At 39.0% G+C, this 13,427-nt stretch overlaps 1 protein-coding gene and 9 non-coding genes across 12 annotated transcripts; 4 read left to right on the forward strand and 6 right to left on the reverse strand.

Annotated features, from left to right (window-relative positions):
* Nucleotides 1-1,427: 1,427 nt before the first annotated feature.
* Nucleotides 1,428-1,711, reverse strand: H30A04.5. Its single transcript, NR_072756.1, has one exon. It is a non-coding gene; the product is annotated as an Unclassified non-coding RNA H30A04.5 (non-coding RNA).
* Nucleotides 1,503-1,652, forward strand: H30A04.4. Its single transcript, NR_072757.1, has one exon. It is a non-coding gene; the product is annotated as an Unclassified non-coding RNA H30A04.4 (non-coding RNA).
* Nucleotides 1,712-1,932: 221 nt separating the features above from the next.
* On the reverse strand, nt 1,933-2,120 carry H30A04.7. Its single transcript, NR_072758.1, has one exon. It is a non-coding gene; the product is annotated as an Unclassified non-coding RNA H30A04.7 (non-coding RNA).
* On the forward strand, nt 1,947-2,075 carry H30A04.9. Its single transcript, NR_072759.1, has one exon. It is a non-coding gene; the product is annotated as an Unclassified non-coding RNA H30A04.9 (non-coding RNA).
* A 3-nt stretch (nt 2,121-2,123) lies between the features above and the next one.
* eat-20 (Abnormal pharyngeal pumping eat-20) lies at nt 2,124-9,501 on the forward strand. Of its 3 annotated transcripts, none has more exons than NM_001029570.6 (14): nt 2,124-2,261; nt 2,323-2,458; nt 2,709-2,794; nt 2,852-3,004; nt 3,357-3,506; nt 3,831-3,883; nt 4,304-4,573; nt 4,723-4,865; nt 6,421-6,548; nt 6,608-6,730; nt 6,983-7,081; nt 7,134-7,889; nt 8,397-8,534; nt 8,603-9,501. In NM_001029570.6, the coding sequence occupies exons 1-14, from the start codon at nt 2,228-2,230 to the stop codon at nt 8,764-8,766; spliced, it is 2,433 nt and encodes an 810-aa protein (NP_001024741.1). In that variant the 5' UTR covers nt 2,124-2,227; the 3' UTR covers nt 8,767-9,501. The 3 variants fall into 3 exon arrangements, 2 of the variants coding, with proteins under 2 accessions (NP_001024741.1, NP_001369791.1); NM_001383685.2 differs by having other exon boundaries at nt 2,126-2,261; nt 8,403-8,534; nt 8,603-9,498; NR_002425.1 differs by having other exon boundaries at nt 2,228-2,261; nt 6,421-6,554; nt 8,603-8,766.
* H30A04.2 lies at nt 3,690-3,817 on the reverse strand. Its single transcript, NR_072760.1, has one exon. It is a non-coding gene; the product is annotated as an Unclassified non-coding RNA H30A04.2 (non-coding RNA).
* Nucleotides 4,910-5,038, reverse strand: H30A04.12. The gene has a single exon (NR_072761.1). It is a non-coding gene; the product is annotated as an Unclassified non-coding RNA H30A04.12 (non-coding RNA).
* Nucleotides 5,434-5,554, reverse strand: H30A04.10. Its single transcript, NR_072762.1, has one exon. It is a non-coding gene; the product is annotated as an Unclassified non-coding RNA H30A04.10 (non-coding RNA).
* A 2,797-nt stretch (nt 9,502-12,298) lies between the features above and the next one.
* Nucleotides 12,299-12,438, forward strand: H30A04.3. The gene has a single exon (NR_072763.1). It is a non-coding gene; the product is annotated as an Unclassified non-coding RNA H30A04.3 (non-coding RNA).
* On the reverse strand, nt 12,303-12,502 carry H30A04.11. The gene has a single exon (NR_072764.1). It is a non-coding gene; the product is annotated as an Unclassified non-coding RNA H30A04.11 (non-coding RNA).
* Nucleotides 12,503-13,427: the final 925 nt, after the last annotated feature.

Here is a 13,427-nt window from a genome sequence, read left to right on the forward strand (position 1 = left end):
CACCCTAGTCGCATATCCACCCCCCCATGTTGGACTGTGTTGATAATCTGCTCAAGTGGCGACTGATGGTGGGCCCCGTGGCGCCTGTGCTCTGCACAACTTGCTATTTTAGGATTAGTCTGGCTCAGTAGGGAAGAGGCGTTGCTCGTTCCTTAAATTCAGCCTTGTCTCGGCGAAAAGTCTGATCGAAACGCCTGGCGCTAAGCGCTTTCGTGTTTACCCACCCTCAACTTTTTTCTGCCCAGGCTTGCTTTCCGGTGACCGAGACAGGGTCGCTGCTGCTGCTCCTGCTGGTCACTTTTCTTCTAGATGATTATTGTCGAGAGCACCCCCATGGAGCCAAGGGCACTCAAATTCGGCTCAGCACACTTTTTTTTTGTAGTTATGCGGTTTCAAGTGTGAACTATTTAACTTTCCTGTAGGTATTTTTGGATGAAAGTCTCTTCTTGAAATGTTTACTTTTTCTTGAAATTGTTTATGAAAAATGTTTTGGGAGTTGAAATAATTTAGAACAAAGGAATGTCAAAAAAAAAACAATTATTTTTCCTTTCACTTCCACTTGATCGATCTGTCCTCCGTTCTGTTGTACACACACGCTCTGGCGATTTTGATATTTTGTAGAAAACCGCTGTCGGTTTTTCCAACGGGTCTATTCTCCTTCCCTCTATCTCTCTGGATACAACCAATTTTTCCGCTTGATGAAGTTTAGAAACTATTGCAAGTTGGTTGATCGCTTAGATTTCTGTGTGGCCCCTAACACTGATGAAGGTCAGCACAGGATTTAGATGTAGCGTTTGGGGAGGTAGAAGAGGTTGGACCTGGTTCAGGCTACTGTACTTACTGTTCTTTCACAAGGAGCCTTGTTTGATTTGTTATGCATGTCTAAATTTGTTTAGTTCTGCAATTGTTATCATTAAGTGGACTGGACTAAAAATGATTCTAACAGATATGTAATTCTAAAATTTCTCAACTTCATAGCAGCTTGAAATAAGTTTTTAAAAATTAATTCTAACTCTTTATTGGTCTGGTTTTTCGCGCGGTTGTCATTAATCATTCAAGAGCTTAATATTTCAAAATTCCTTATTTTCCTACGTCCCAACCTTATCGTTTGATTTTTTCAACTGGTATACCTAATTAGAAAAACACGTTTTACGGCTTATGGCTTATTAAGTTGAAGCTTAATCTGATAAGCTTTAGTATCACTTTCACCTCCCCCCTCTTCTCCCGTTCACCTCTTTTCATTTCACAATCAATTTTCATTGCGGGAATCGGAGACGGCGAACGCTGCTGCTGCTGCTGCTGCTGGTTCCACTCTTCCGCTCGTGCCCCTTGCTCACCATCAGATTTCGCTTGCCTCATCGGGGCCGCGCTCCGAGTTTTGCTGTTTGTCCGCCAGCCCGCCTATTCCGTCCCTCTTGGATCCCACCTCCTAACCTTCTTCTGTCCGCGTCTCCTCCCGCGTGCGCACTCGCACGAACCGAACAGCGCGTCGCGCCTGTGTGCGAGCGCGCCCGCGACGATCACAACATCAGGGGGGCCCCCACACCGGGAGGTGTTTTACCCGTCGCCCCCCGGGAGCCCCCCCCACCTCCTCTCTCTCTCTCTCTCTCGGAGTTATGGTGATGGTCAAGTTTGTTTTTTACGCAGTTTTGACAGCTCACAATTCACTCCTCACTCCTTGTCTCTCGCTCATTTTTGCTACGCGACCTCCCGGTACCAGTCTAGGCCTCCACTTTAGTGGTCAGTTCATGACTACTTTCTTAGTGCCTTGTTTCCACCGTTCATGAGTTAACAGTGTGGTCAATTAGTGTTAAAGTGTGACCAAACTTATTGCTTTCATCTTTTGCAGCACTACGCTTTTATACCTGTTTTAATGGGTTCCTATTTAAAATTGGTAAACTAGGTGAATTTGGTAGTCATAATAAATTTAAAAAAAACATGTCTTCCTTTTCCAATTCCTTTTTCATTCTACCATTCCCAATTCAATTCTCATCTTTGTGGCCGATCTCTATTCTCTTAACGGTGGCTAACCTTCACACGTGTTTTATGTCTATCGCTTCGAGGAAGTCGTCGCTATTCTCAAAAAATACTCAAATTGAATCTTTTAAATTTTTTCTGTTTCCAGACTGACAAAACTCCACTGAGAAACGGAGGTGAACAAGACGCAAATCGAGTTGTTGCGAAAGCAGCCACAATCAGTTATCACTTCTCCTATATTCATATCAATATGACCACGTTTTGTCGAGTGTTGCTAATATTTGGTAAGATTTTAAACAACAAAAAATCGAAAAAAAAATCACTTAAAAAATGTTAATCTTTCAGGTATTTATGTGGCAGTTTGTTGCGCGCAATCAGTCGAAGACGACGTTTTTCATTTCACGAACCCGTCGCAAGGCAACGCCGTCTGGATACTCGACGAATCCAGTTTACCATGGACCGGTGGTTATCAGTTTTTAAGGTGAGTACACAATTTATACACTTTATACACTTTTGAAATGTGACCACACACACACACACGCCGCAGACCGCGGAAATTATTTCGAGTTACTTTGCCCCCCGGAAGCGTAAGGTAATCCTTACGCAAAACGTTCGTAAAATGTAGAACCTACCTAGTCATGAAATTTGAAACCTACATCCACATCAAAATACAAACGAAACATCTTAAAGCACAAAGGTTATTGCTTCTAGTACATAATAATTATTTTCAGGTCAATCTCCGGAATGCCAACTACACTTCTTTCGGTTGTTGACAGCTCAACAGGTGTTACGTTAGGTCAATGTGTTGCACCACAAGGTAAATTAATTTATATATAAAACCAGTTCTTTCCAGTGATAAAATCTAAATTTCCAGATGCCACCGGAAATTTCTCGAAACGATGGGAAAGGTTCAGCTGGGAGCTGACTGCCTCCGGGCTCGACTGCACATTCGAGCACGGAGCCGCGATACGTGTGGAGTTTGATCGTACTCAAAATCCACGCACTTTTTCGATCCGTATCCAATCGAGTAGGTTTTTTTCTGTAAAATTCATAAATTCTCAAATTCTCCCATTCTCTCGCACACACAACTTACATGCCAAGGTCAATGTTGACACTAATCTCAGAAGCGCTGTGCCTCTCGTTTTCGAAAAATTTGCGGTCCGATACCATGATATTTGCATTGAGCACAAAAACACACACAAATATGTTTTTGTGGATCTCCCCCCTCTTTGAAAAATGTTTTGTTGTTCGTCAAGTGGATCTTTCCAAAACGACTCGACCTGACGTTTTTTGTTCTTAGCTCTTTCTCAGCTCCCCACAATCCGGCAAAATCCATACAAGATTTCAACATTGAAAACATATGAATGAAATAATTTCAGTCACGGGACCAGCCTGCCTACGCGACGTTGTTGTCCAAACCGAACAAGCCACCGGATGCCCACCACATCTCTCAAGGAACTCGTTCACCGCCAACGCACTCAACTGTTCCTGCCCCTTCTTGGATGCAGCTAATGAGGATTCGGAGATTGGTTAGTGTTTTAAAATGTGTTGTTTTTTTTCCTTCTATTCTCAAACTATTTGTGGATGAGGATTTCCCAAGTAGCACTTTCAAATTGAGCGCGTGTTTTGTTTGTTTTTCGGGAGGAAAAAGTGGACATATTATTTGATAAATAAATAAGTGTGAAACGGACGCACATTCACTTTTTGCACTCGAGTAGCCACTTTGGTCACTTCGCATGTTCCGGCTCCATGCATGATCCTGCATGGGTCGAACACAAGACGTGAAGTGTGAAACAAAGAAAGAAAAACACTATTTGGGATTCACAATTAGTTCAAATTGTTTTTTTTTCCAGAAAACGAGGATGTCGATATGCTCGCCAACACACCTCAGTTCCCATTGTTCAAGGTTTGTTTATATTCCGATTCACAGTTTATGAGAAAAGTGCAAAATGGGTAGGGCGATGAAGAAGGATGAAGGAACTAAGTAATTTGAGCCCATTATTTATATTTGCATATTCAACTCATATGCTCACTTTTGAAAGTGAAGAAAGATGAACCAGATGTGTATGTATATGTAATTGGAAATGAGCAAAAAGCTATGAACTTTCGGATTGCATAAAAATTGTCTAGCGAACAGTATAACTACATTAGCAATGGCTCTACAATTTATGAACATACTTAACGTAAAGCTTCTGACAAAACCAGAGGTGTAAAAAATTCTTAGTTTCAACCAAACTTCTTGGAACATTAGCGTGAATGCTAATAAACTTAATTTTGTTTGTTTTCAATTTTTCCATAATGTCATCCTATCCAAACATTATTTCAGGGAATCGACCCCTCGGTTCTAGGAAGCGCCAACCCTCCAACACTTCCACCATCGCCATGTGCCAACCACGAATGTCACAATAACGGCACGTGTCTAGTTTCCCAAGAAGGCGCCGCCACGTGTTTGTGCCGTAATGGCTTCACGGGGGATCGTTGCGAGTTGGACGTATGCTCTTCGGTGCCATGCCAAAACGGCGGAGTATGCCGATCGAACAATGGAATCGCTTATTGCGAATGCCCGCCTGCATTCACTGGACTGCTCTGCGAATCGGTACGTGTGGCTTGTAGTACATTAAGACGTAATACGTCTATTATATTAAATCTTGTTTCTCAACTCTTTTCTTCTTTTCTTGACTTTTGAATTTTTTTTTCTTTTCTTTTTCATCGCATTTCTACAAGTCGATAACTCAAATAATTCAGGCCCACACCGACGAATCGGTTGCTCCAATTTGTAGACCGGAATGCTCCAACGGCCAATGTGTATTCAAAGATGGTCAAGCTCAATGCGAGTGTCGTCAGGGTTTCACCGGCGCCAACTGCAACGTACTTGACGTGTGCCTCGGGTATGAATTGACTCTTTTGGAATTTCAAAATAAAACAAAACGACACTCGACTGTCAAGTCGTTCTCGAGTTTGCTCTTCACTCATTAAGGCGACTATTCCGTGAGCTGACCCCCTCCCCCCCCCCCCCACCGCGTTGCTCCAGTGTGACAACTTGAGATGTTTGTTTTTGACCACCTTAAATCTTTCAAAGCTCGCGCAACAAAAAGGTTTTTGCACAAATGAGGAGAATTAGAGAACTACGGACAGGTGTGTAGCTCAACTGTAACTTTGCCCGACTGCTCGGCGGCGACGAGTGAAGCACGTAAGGGTGAGCGCTTTAATCTTGACACTTTGCGAAAAAGGGCAGTGGACTTTGTATGGGTTGTTGAAATATTACAAAATTTTATATGTACTTGTTAATTGAAATTAACAATCGAGTTACATTTTGGAAGATATTATAAAATTTTTATTATAAAGCTAAACATTATCTAAAAGAAAAACAATTGAATACCTATAAACATTTGTAATTTCATCTCACTGAACCTTTTGACCTGCTTTCCCGATTATGCGGTATAATGTTTCACCCTATCCATCCTGAAGCTTTTTCTTTGAAGCAAGTTCCAAGTAGACACAAGCGCAAGCGCCGTTGCCCGCACTGCTTTCTGTTTTTCTCCTCCTCCTCCTCTCAATTGCAAAAGAGCTGATTACACAACCTGATGAATCCGGAGAGGTAGGATGGAGAGAAAACGGTAAGCGCCCAAGCCGAGCATACATAAATACACACGACGACAATGACCTGTCCCCCCTGTGTCTATGGTCACTCTTATTTGCTCTCTCATTTCAAAACTTTTCTTCATCTCCATCCTCACCCAACTACCGATGGGGGGGGGGGGGGGGGCAGACGCTGCTCATTTTTCTTGAGCGCAACAATCCGATCGTGTCATACCGTTTTTCGTTTCGGTCATCATCATCATCATCATCTTTATCATCATGGTCATTATTATTCCGAAATTTCGGCACGGAAAACGGACGGCGGGATTGGAGGAAGTTGACAAAAACTCATTTGATGATCGGATTAATTAGGGGAGACGGCATGGGAGGCAGATAATCGCTTTTCGAGAAAAAAAAGGATGGAAAAAGATTTGATGAACGGAGTGGAATGTAAAGTAGACAGTGGGAAGCGACACACCCTTGTTGTTCCTAGTTGATCACTAATTCTAAAATTGGGGAATAGAAAAACTGGAGTTTTGTTGGTTTCTTTGTAGTTTTTGAGGAAATTTGGTAATTTGGTGATGCAGGGAAACATGAAAATACTAAGCATTATATAATTCGAATTATTGAAATTACTATGTTAAGTTGAAATAAAAGCTATCAAAACAGTCATTTCAATTCACTAACCATACTGATTTTGAATAGGATTAATGTTAAGACACTCATTTTCGATAATGAATTTCTAATGTCTTTAGTTAACTGCTGGGAAATTTTTTTTTGAGGAAAAGTGATTCAAGCAAACATGAAAAACCTTAAACTATACAACAATATAAATCAGCCATATAATTTCCGTTTCTTTTTCAGAGATGCCGCTTGTTCCATGTTCGGTCCATTGGCGAAATGCGTTCTCGATGACAACATGGACAAAATGTCCAGTCTCACATTGATCAACGGCACTTATGATTGCCTGTGTCCACATCCAATTCATGGACGTATGTGTGAATTTAATGAAACGAAAATGATCTGAGAACAGACCGAATCCTGTTTCCAGAATTTGTCGACTGCATGCAACTTCACGCACCATCTGCAACCAGCGTTCAGCCAACGGAACAAGTTGTCATCAACAATGTGACACCATCGTTCCCAGTTTTGGAAATTTCAAAGCTTCCGACAGGTAATAATAATAATTTGAAAGGGATTCAAATTGACTGGGGGGGGGGGGGGCAGGATAGCTCACTAGGTAGTGGTGGCCGCTAGCAATCTGGAGGTCACGCTTTCGACAGTCCCCAGCTAGAATGTGGCTAAAATTATATCCTAGCGGGAGCACCACCAGGCAGTGTACCTGACTCCTAGATCCGCAGTGCATTGCACTTGAATAACGGATCGTCCTTTAATCCTTCCTCCTAACCTTTATTTTCAATAACAGGTGCACCAGTGACTTTCACGGCTACTTCAACAACTCTTATGGTCACACAGCCAACTGTGACTGTTTCTCCTACTCATCAAGTTCCTTCTGAGCCATTTGGTACGTTTTAGGTTTTACTTTTATAAAATGAGTAGCCAATTCTAATTTCCAGTTGGATTCACAGTAACCCGTGCGCCACTTCGACCACTCGACATCGGCTCGACGACCCTTCCACCACCATTCAACCAGCACATCATTACCGCTGGAGAGCCAACCTGGAGCAGTCAGCAGCCACATCAACCATCAGAAGTACCAACCCAAACCACGTTCATCTTCCCACAAACCCCAGAAACCACCACTTTTGCACCAACAACTGGAACACAGCAGCCAGTGCACAAGTTTGTGTCACCAAGTGTTCCAGATGAGAATGAAGAAGAGGAGGAAGAGGAGACGACTGAAGAGACCGAGGAAACCTTCCCAACACCAAGCACAATGCAAGTCGCCACAAACGGACAATTCACAACTGAAACCGCATTTGTTACTTCGACAATTCCATCAACGACAACTGACATGGAAGAGACCGACGAAGACGAAGATATGACTGAAGAAGTCACTGATAGCTCAACGCAACCATCAACTACTGTCTTTGTTCAACCAACCACCACATTCACCACAGAAGCTCCAACGACCACAATGGAGGAGGAAGAGGAAATGACGACTGATCAAGTGGAGGACATCGAGTCTGAAGAGATTGCAACCACGACAACACAGACAAGCTTGCCGTTCTGGATGACCACTACCAATAAGCAAGTTGTACCAGATAGCCCAACACCAATGGTTATCATGCCACATCCTCAACCAGATGAGAAGATGGAAACGAGTACGGAAGGAGTTGTTGACGAGGAGAGCGACGAGGAAAGAACGACAGGTATACGGAGTTTTTATGCACTTTTTTTAATTTTGGATTATGGATTCTGGATTTTGGATACTGTAGGTGCACTGTTGTAGAACCGTAGTAGTACTATAGAGGTATTGTAGGAGTTTTGTAGGGGTGCATTAGTAGTACTGCATGTGCATTGTAGGGTTACTGTAATAGTACTATACTAATACTCTATGGGGTACTATAGGAGTACTGTAGGAGTACTGTACAGGTGCTGTAGGGGTACTGAAGATGTTCTGAAGGTGTGATGTAGTATTGCTGTAGGTGCACTGTAGGGATACTGTAGGTATATTGTAGTTGTACTGTAGTTGACTATGTATATGGGTTTGGTTAGTGTAGGCATGTAGATTTCTGTACAAATTTTTTTTCAAATACTTTACTCACTTTAGATACACTGTATATTTATTTTCAATTGTCTGCTGCGCTGATTTTTCTACTTTAATAGCCCGAAAATTTGATGAAAAAATACTCATCATTGTTCTGTACTTTAAACAGTTCCAGAATCAAACGAAGAAGTTGTGACAAAGAATGCTGAAGCCACCACTCCATCAGATATCACACATCATCACACCTCGAGTGGAAAGCAGTCGAGCGCAGCTGCCAGCTGGATAATCGCTATCATTGCTTTAATTGGTATATAATAATATTTCTACCCGATAACCTTTCTCTCTAGTACGCTAACCAATTCCATACCTTTTCAGTACTCGGCCTTTTGCTTCTTGCCACCAGCTTGTTCATTCTTCGATACATTCGCCAGTCACGTAAATTGCACGGAAAATACAATCCGGCGCGCGAGGAGCACAACCTGTCGGCTGCCTACGCGATGCCGATGTCTCACATCGCCAAGGAGGAGCGGCTGATCTAAGCCGATCGGAAAGCAGAGCGTTAACTGTATAATTGTTACCAACTTTTTTTTTCTCGTCATATCTATTATATATTTCTATATTTTGATATCTATGTCCTCTATTTCTCACTCGTTTCAACTCTCATCTCTCGTCACTCTTTTCTCTTCCCTTTACCACAGAGACACAAAAAACCCACCCCACAAACACACGCTTTTCAGTATTCTGATGTCTTTCCGTTTTACTTTTGTTTAAACCTTTTTTCTCACTCCTGTAACTCCATCCTCCCTTTTCCGGCAAACTGACTGCTCTGTGACAGTGGTTTTTTTTACACAACGGGTTGCGTAATGTTTTTCCCCTTTTAGATCAAATGGATCTTGTTTGGCCTACGTTCTATTGCTTGCTCGTGTACTCCCAAGTGATGGGATAAGCTGCAGGTTGACGGTATCTGTTGCTTACCAATGTTTTGTCATCTGTCTAATTTTTTTTAACTGTATCAAACGTGTAACCCCCCACCCCCACCCCATCTTCACTTTTCGACCATACTTCACTTTCTTAATAATAATTGTCTTGAAATGTCATTTTTCTGTGTTGTCAGAACTTAAGAACTTTTTGACTTGGAGAGCTATCGACAGCCTAGTTTTAAAAAGTAAAGTTATATTATGATAGCTTTATTATTCACAAAAATATTTTTTGTCTTTAAGGTTTTTAATCTTAAAAACAACATTTAATAATTAATAAAATTCTAAATTAAAATAGTTTATTGCCACACAATTATAACAATGTTTTACAGACCAATGGAAAATAAACCGTATTACTGAAAATTTGATAGCTTGGGGAAATTGCTATAAAGCATATCCACGGAATCACAATGATCAAATATCATAGTAAAAAATTTTAAAAAATTCTAAATTTTTTCATGGTTTTTCGAAAATCACGTGATGTCAAACTGTCCCATTACGGTTTGACCTACAAAATGAGCGAAAGTTTTTGCTCAGAAAAATGTGACGTCAGCACGTTTTTAACCATGCGAAATCAATTGAGAACTCTGCGTCTCAACTCTCGCATTTGTTGTAGGTCTACGTAGATCAAACCGAAATTGGACACTCTGCCACCACGTGAAAATTGGAAAAATCTCAGTTTTTGTCACTTTATTTAAAGTCGCGATCCAAAACAAGTTTCCTTCAAATTTTATGTTCCAATTATGTTTCCAAATTTAATATCCAAATATTGTAATAATTCGAATATGCTAAAGCGCAATGGCTTTCTCAAAAAATGGCAAAAACTGTGTAATTGCCACTTTTTGACTGTAAAAAAAAAACAATATTAACACTGGCACCACTTTAACTTTTTGCTTCGGTTGAAAAAATTGAAACCAAGAAATTGAAACTATGAAAGATGAAAGAGAGAGGTGGGGTGCGGCAAATTTGCCGAATTTGCCGTTTCCAAGCTCGGCAAATTTGCTGATTGCGCCGCACACGGCAAATTTCAAAAATGAGGACTTGCCAAACTTGCCGAGCTTGTCAAATTTTGAAATTTGACGCACACCTCTGATCAGGATCCTAATCAATTGATCAAACTGAATTTTTTTCCAAATTTCAAAAATTATAGACGACAATATAATTTTATCAGATCTCTGTGGAGCCATTATAAAAATAACTAACTCACAATTGTGTTTTTTAAAAATCATTTTCAGATTTAATTGGAAAAGTTACAGTAGGACTTGCAGTTCTGTGTTCCTTTTTAAAAGAAGAATTCAAAAAAGCAAGCGAGTTAAGTTCCGAAGGAATCATAGATCTGAAATTAAGGTTTAAGTTTCAAACGCAGAAAGTTCAAACAATCAACATATATTTTGGTAATTGTCAAATTCACGGAATCCCGTTAGTCTCAGACGTAATAAAATTTTTATTCTAGTTCAAATTGCAGACCACTGACTCAATGCATAATAAGCATTGCTAAATTGAATTATTGAATTAAACAAAATCTGAAACCTCTTATTGCTTTTTTGCTGGAATTTTGTGAAGTGGGAGGAAGCGTAGTGCAAAAAGCAAGGAAGCAAGACGAATAGCGATGTTTACAAGTTTTTCTCGGAAATTGACTACATCCAGCTACTCTTGACAATTTACAGCACTTCATGTATGAATAGAGCCTACACAATTGCAAAATGCATCAAAATCTATTTTCATTATTTCCCTATTCTACTCGTCATAACCTTGATTATTGGCTTTCTGGGCAACGATTTGTCATAGCAACTGACTAGATAAGGGTCCGACCGGTAGATTTAGATTTGTGATATTGATTTTTCAAATAGTACACATGTGTACCTAGGTTTCTCAGAATATCCACGTTTTATTTTCAAAAAAAAATAAATTAAATTAACAAATCAGATTTCCATTCAGAAATTTTACAAAAAGTGCACATTTGACGTTTGGTTATTATTCAAGTCCTTCAAAACTCCTCCGCACTTACTTCTCCGATTTGTCTCTCGTGTCACTATAGGAATAACACCATAGAAATAATATGATGGATAACTTTGAATCGGCTCCGTTGTTTTATTTTTTTTAGTATTTATATTTATTTACTTTTTTTATTTTGTGACATAAAATCGCGTGTGAATGCATAATAACATTGATGTTGCTGGCTGGAATTTTTGAGAATTGAATCCAAATTTCCCCTTCCCCTGGTCTTTTTTTTTCTGCCCATCACGTTTTCATAATCCACATACATTGCTGTAATCTGCTCTTATCAATTTTTCGCTTCAGATTTCGCTCAATGCCCGACATTGTAGGTGTGTTTCCGGCAGGAATACCATCCGGTGAGTGATCTGTGTTTCCTGTGGATAATTGTTTCACGTACTGTATTTGTGATATTTTTCACGTATGCATTATCTTGGAAAAACTAAAAACTATGAAATCCCAAGAAAATGAATACATATTTTTCAATCAAAAACCTTAAATATAATTTTTATTTATTTAAAAATTGAAACAAGTTAACTACACCGTAGTTCATTCTAGTTTAATTTTTAACTTGACTAAAAATTAATCGTAAACGTTCTATATACTTAAAATTTAAAATAAATGGTTCCGGGCCGATTTAAAGTTAAGTACGTCAAGTGACAAAATGATTCAAAATCATTTCTATAAAGATAAAATTACAAAATATTTTTTATTAATACAACTATACACAAACTATGAACTTTTGTTAAATTTCTTGAAATTTTGTTCTGGAAAGTGTCGTTGAAAATAAATTCGTTCTTTTTTTTTGAAGTTCAAAAATGACAGTGCTTCGTATTTAAACTTGGCGCAAAGAGTTTCAACAGCCTCGACTGTAATACAAAATTTTCCAAAATGTTTCAAATATTTTTCCTCTTTCTTCAAAGGTAGTCAACATATTTTTTTTTAAATTCAGTTTGTAAAACTCGTGTATTACAATCAACTCAATCTAAACAGTAATTACAATTAACTTAATGAAAAAAAAAGGTTTTACAAAATTTCTTCCCGTTTCAACTTTTACTGTCCCTAGTCAGTTTTTCATCCCTTTTTCACCTCCACCAATATTCCCCAAGGAGTCACTTGGCGCCGTCGCCGTCGCCGCATCTGCTAAACGTCAGGAGCATAAAAACTTGAAAGGAGGTCTTCCTTTCTTGTTTCCTCTTAATATTTCTCGAAAACCCATACACTAAGATCTTCTCAACAAAAAAAAGGCCATAAGAAAGGCAATATGGAAATTTCACCGTTGGGACCAATGACACTAGCCGATTGCGATGCATGACGTGCTACATAGTGTTTCGGACGAACAAAAGTGCAGTGGACTGTTACGACGAGTTTGAAAATCAAGGGTTTCGCTATATTTTGATTTATTTCAAAGAGGATTACTTCATGTTTCATTTTCTTCACTTTTTCATTCAACTCGGATGTCACAATTATATAACAAAAACTTGGAAAAAGATGTTGCCGAAAAGATGTTTGACATTTGAACTTTCCTAAATTGCAAATTTTACTGCTATTTATTAGTGGGTATAAAGCTTTAAACCTGTTAGTTTTAAATTTAATATCACATAATTTCAAAACACTTTTTGTCGATTTATTCTTTATTTCTAGGTAGTATGATTTTAAATGTTTTTAAATACTGTTTTCTGTAATTTAGTCAGAATTGTAGCATTTTCTAGAAACTTATTTCAAGCGGCTCGGCTCAAGCGGCCCAATGGGTACTTGTGTATCAGATGTACCTCAAAACATTTCTAAAAAATTTTAACGTGAATTCTAATTTGTATTTTTAGGCAAATTTAGGAAAATCTATTTATATGCCTAAAATGACAATAGTCTCAAATTTACGCATTAACCAAAACGAAAGTCAATTCAGTGAAAATATTTTAAGGTACAGCTTAATGTTGAGACACAAATGCGCCCCAATGTATTTTTTGTAGTAATTTTTCAATTGTATTTGGCTAGAAATCGACAACGTTCGTATTTACAAAATATTTATCTAAAATACAGAACATTATAATTTCACGTCATTGGATTAATTTTTTTTTGATCAACGTTTCATGCTTGGGAGCAAATACTTTTGATATTTTGATTGCATTCGTTCTAGAACATGTTTTCGAATATTTTATTTTGCATCCTCCATGACATTTTGAAAAAGTCATAGACCCCATTGTTCAAAAGCTTTTTTAAACTAAAGT

Source organism: Caenorhabditis elegans, chromosome X (genome assembly GCF_000002985.6).
Source record: "Caenorhabditis elegans chromosome X".
Lineage (NCBI taxonomy): Eukaryota > Metazoa > Nematoda > Chromadorea > Rhabditida > Rhabditidae > Caenorhabditis > Caenorhabditis elegans.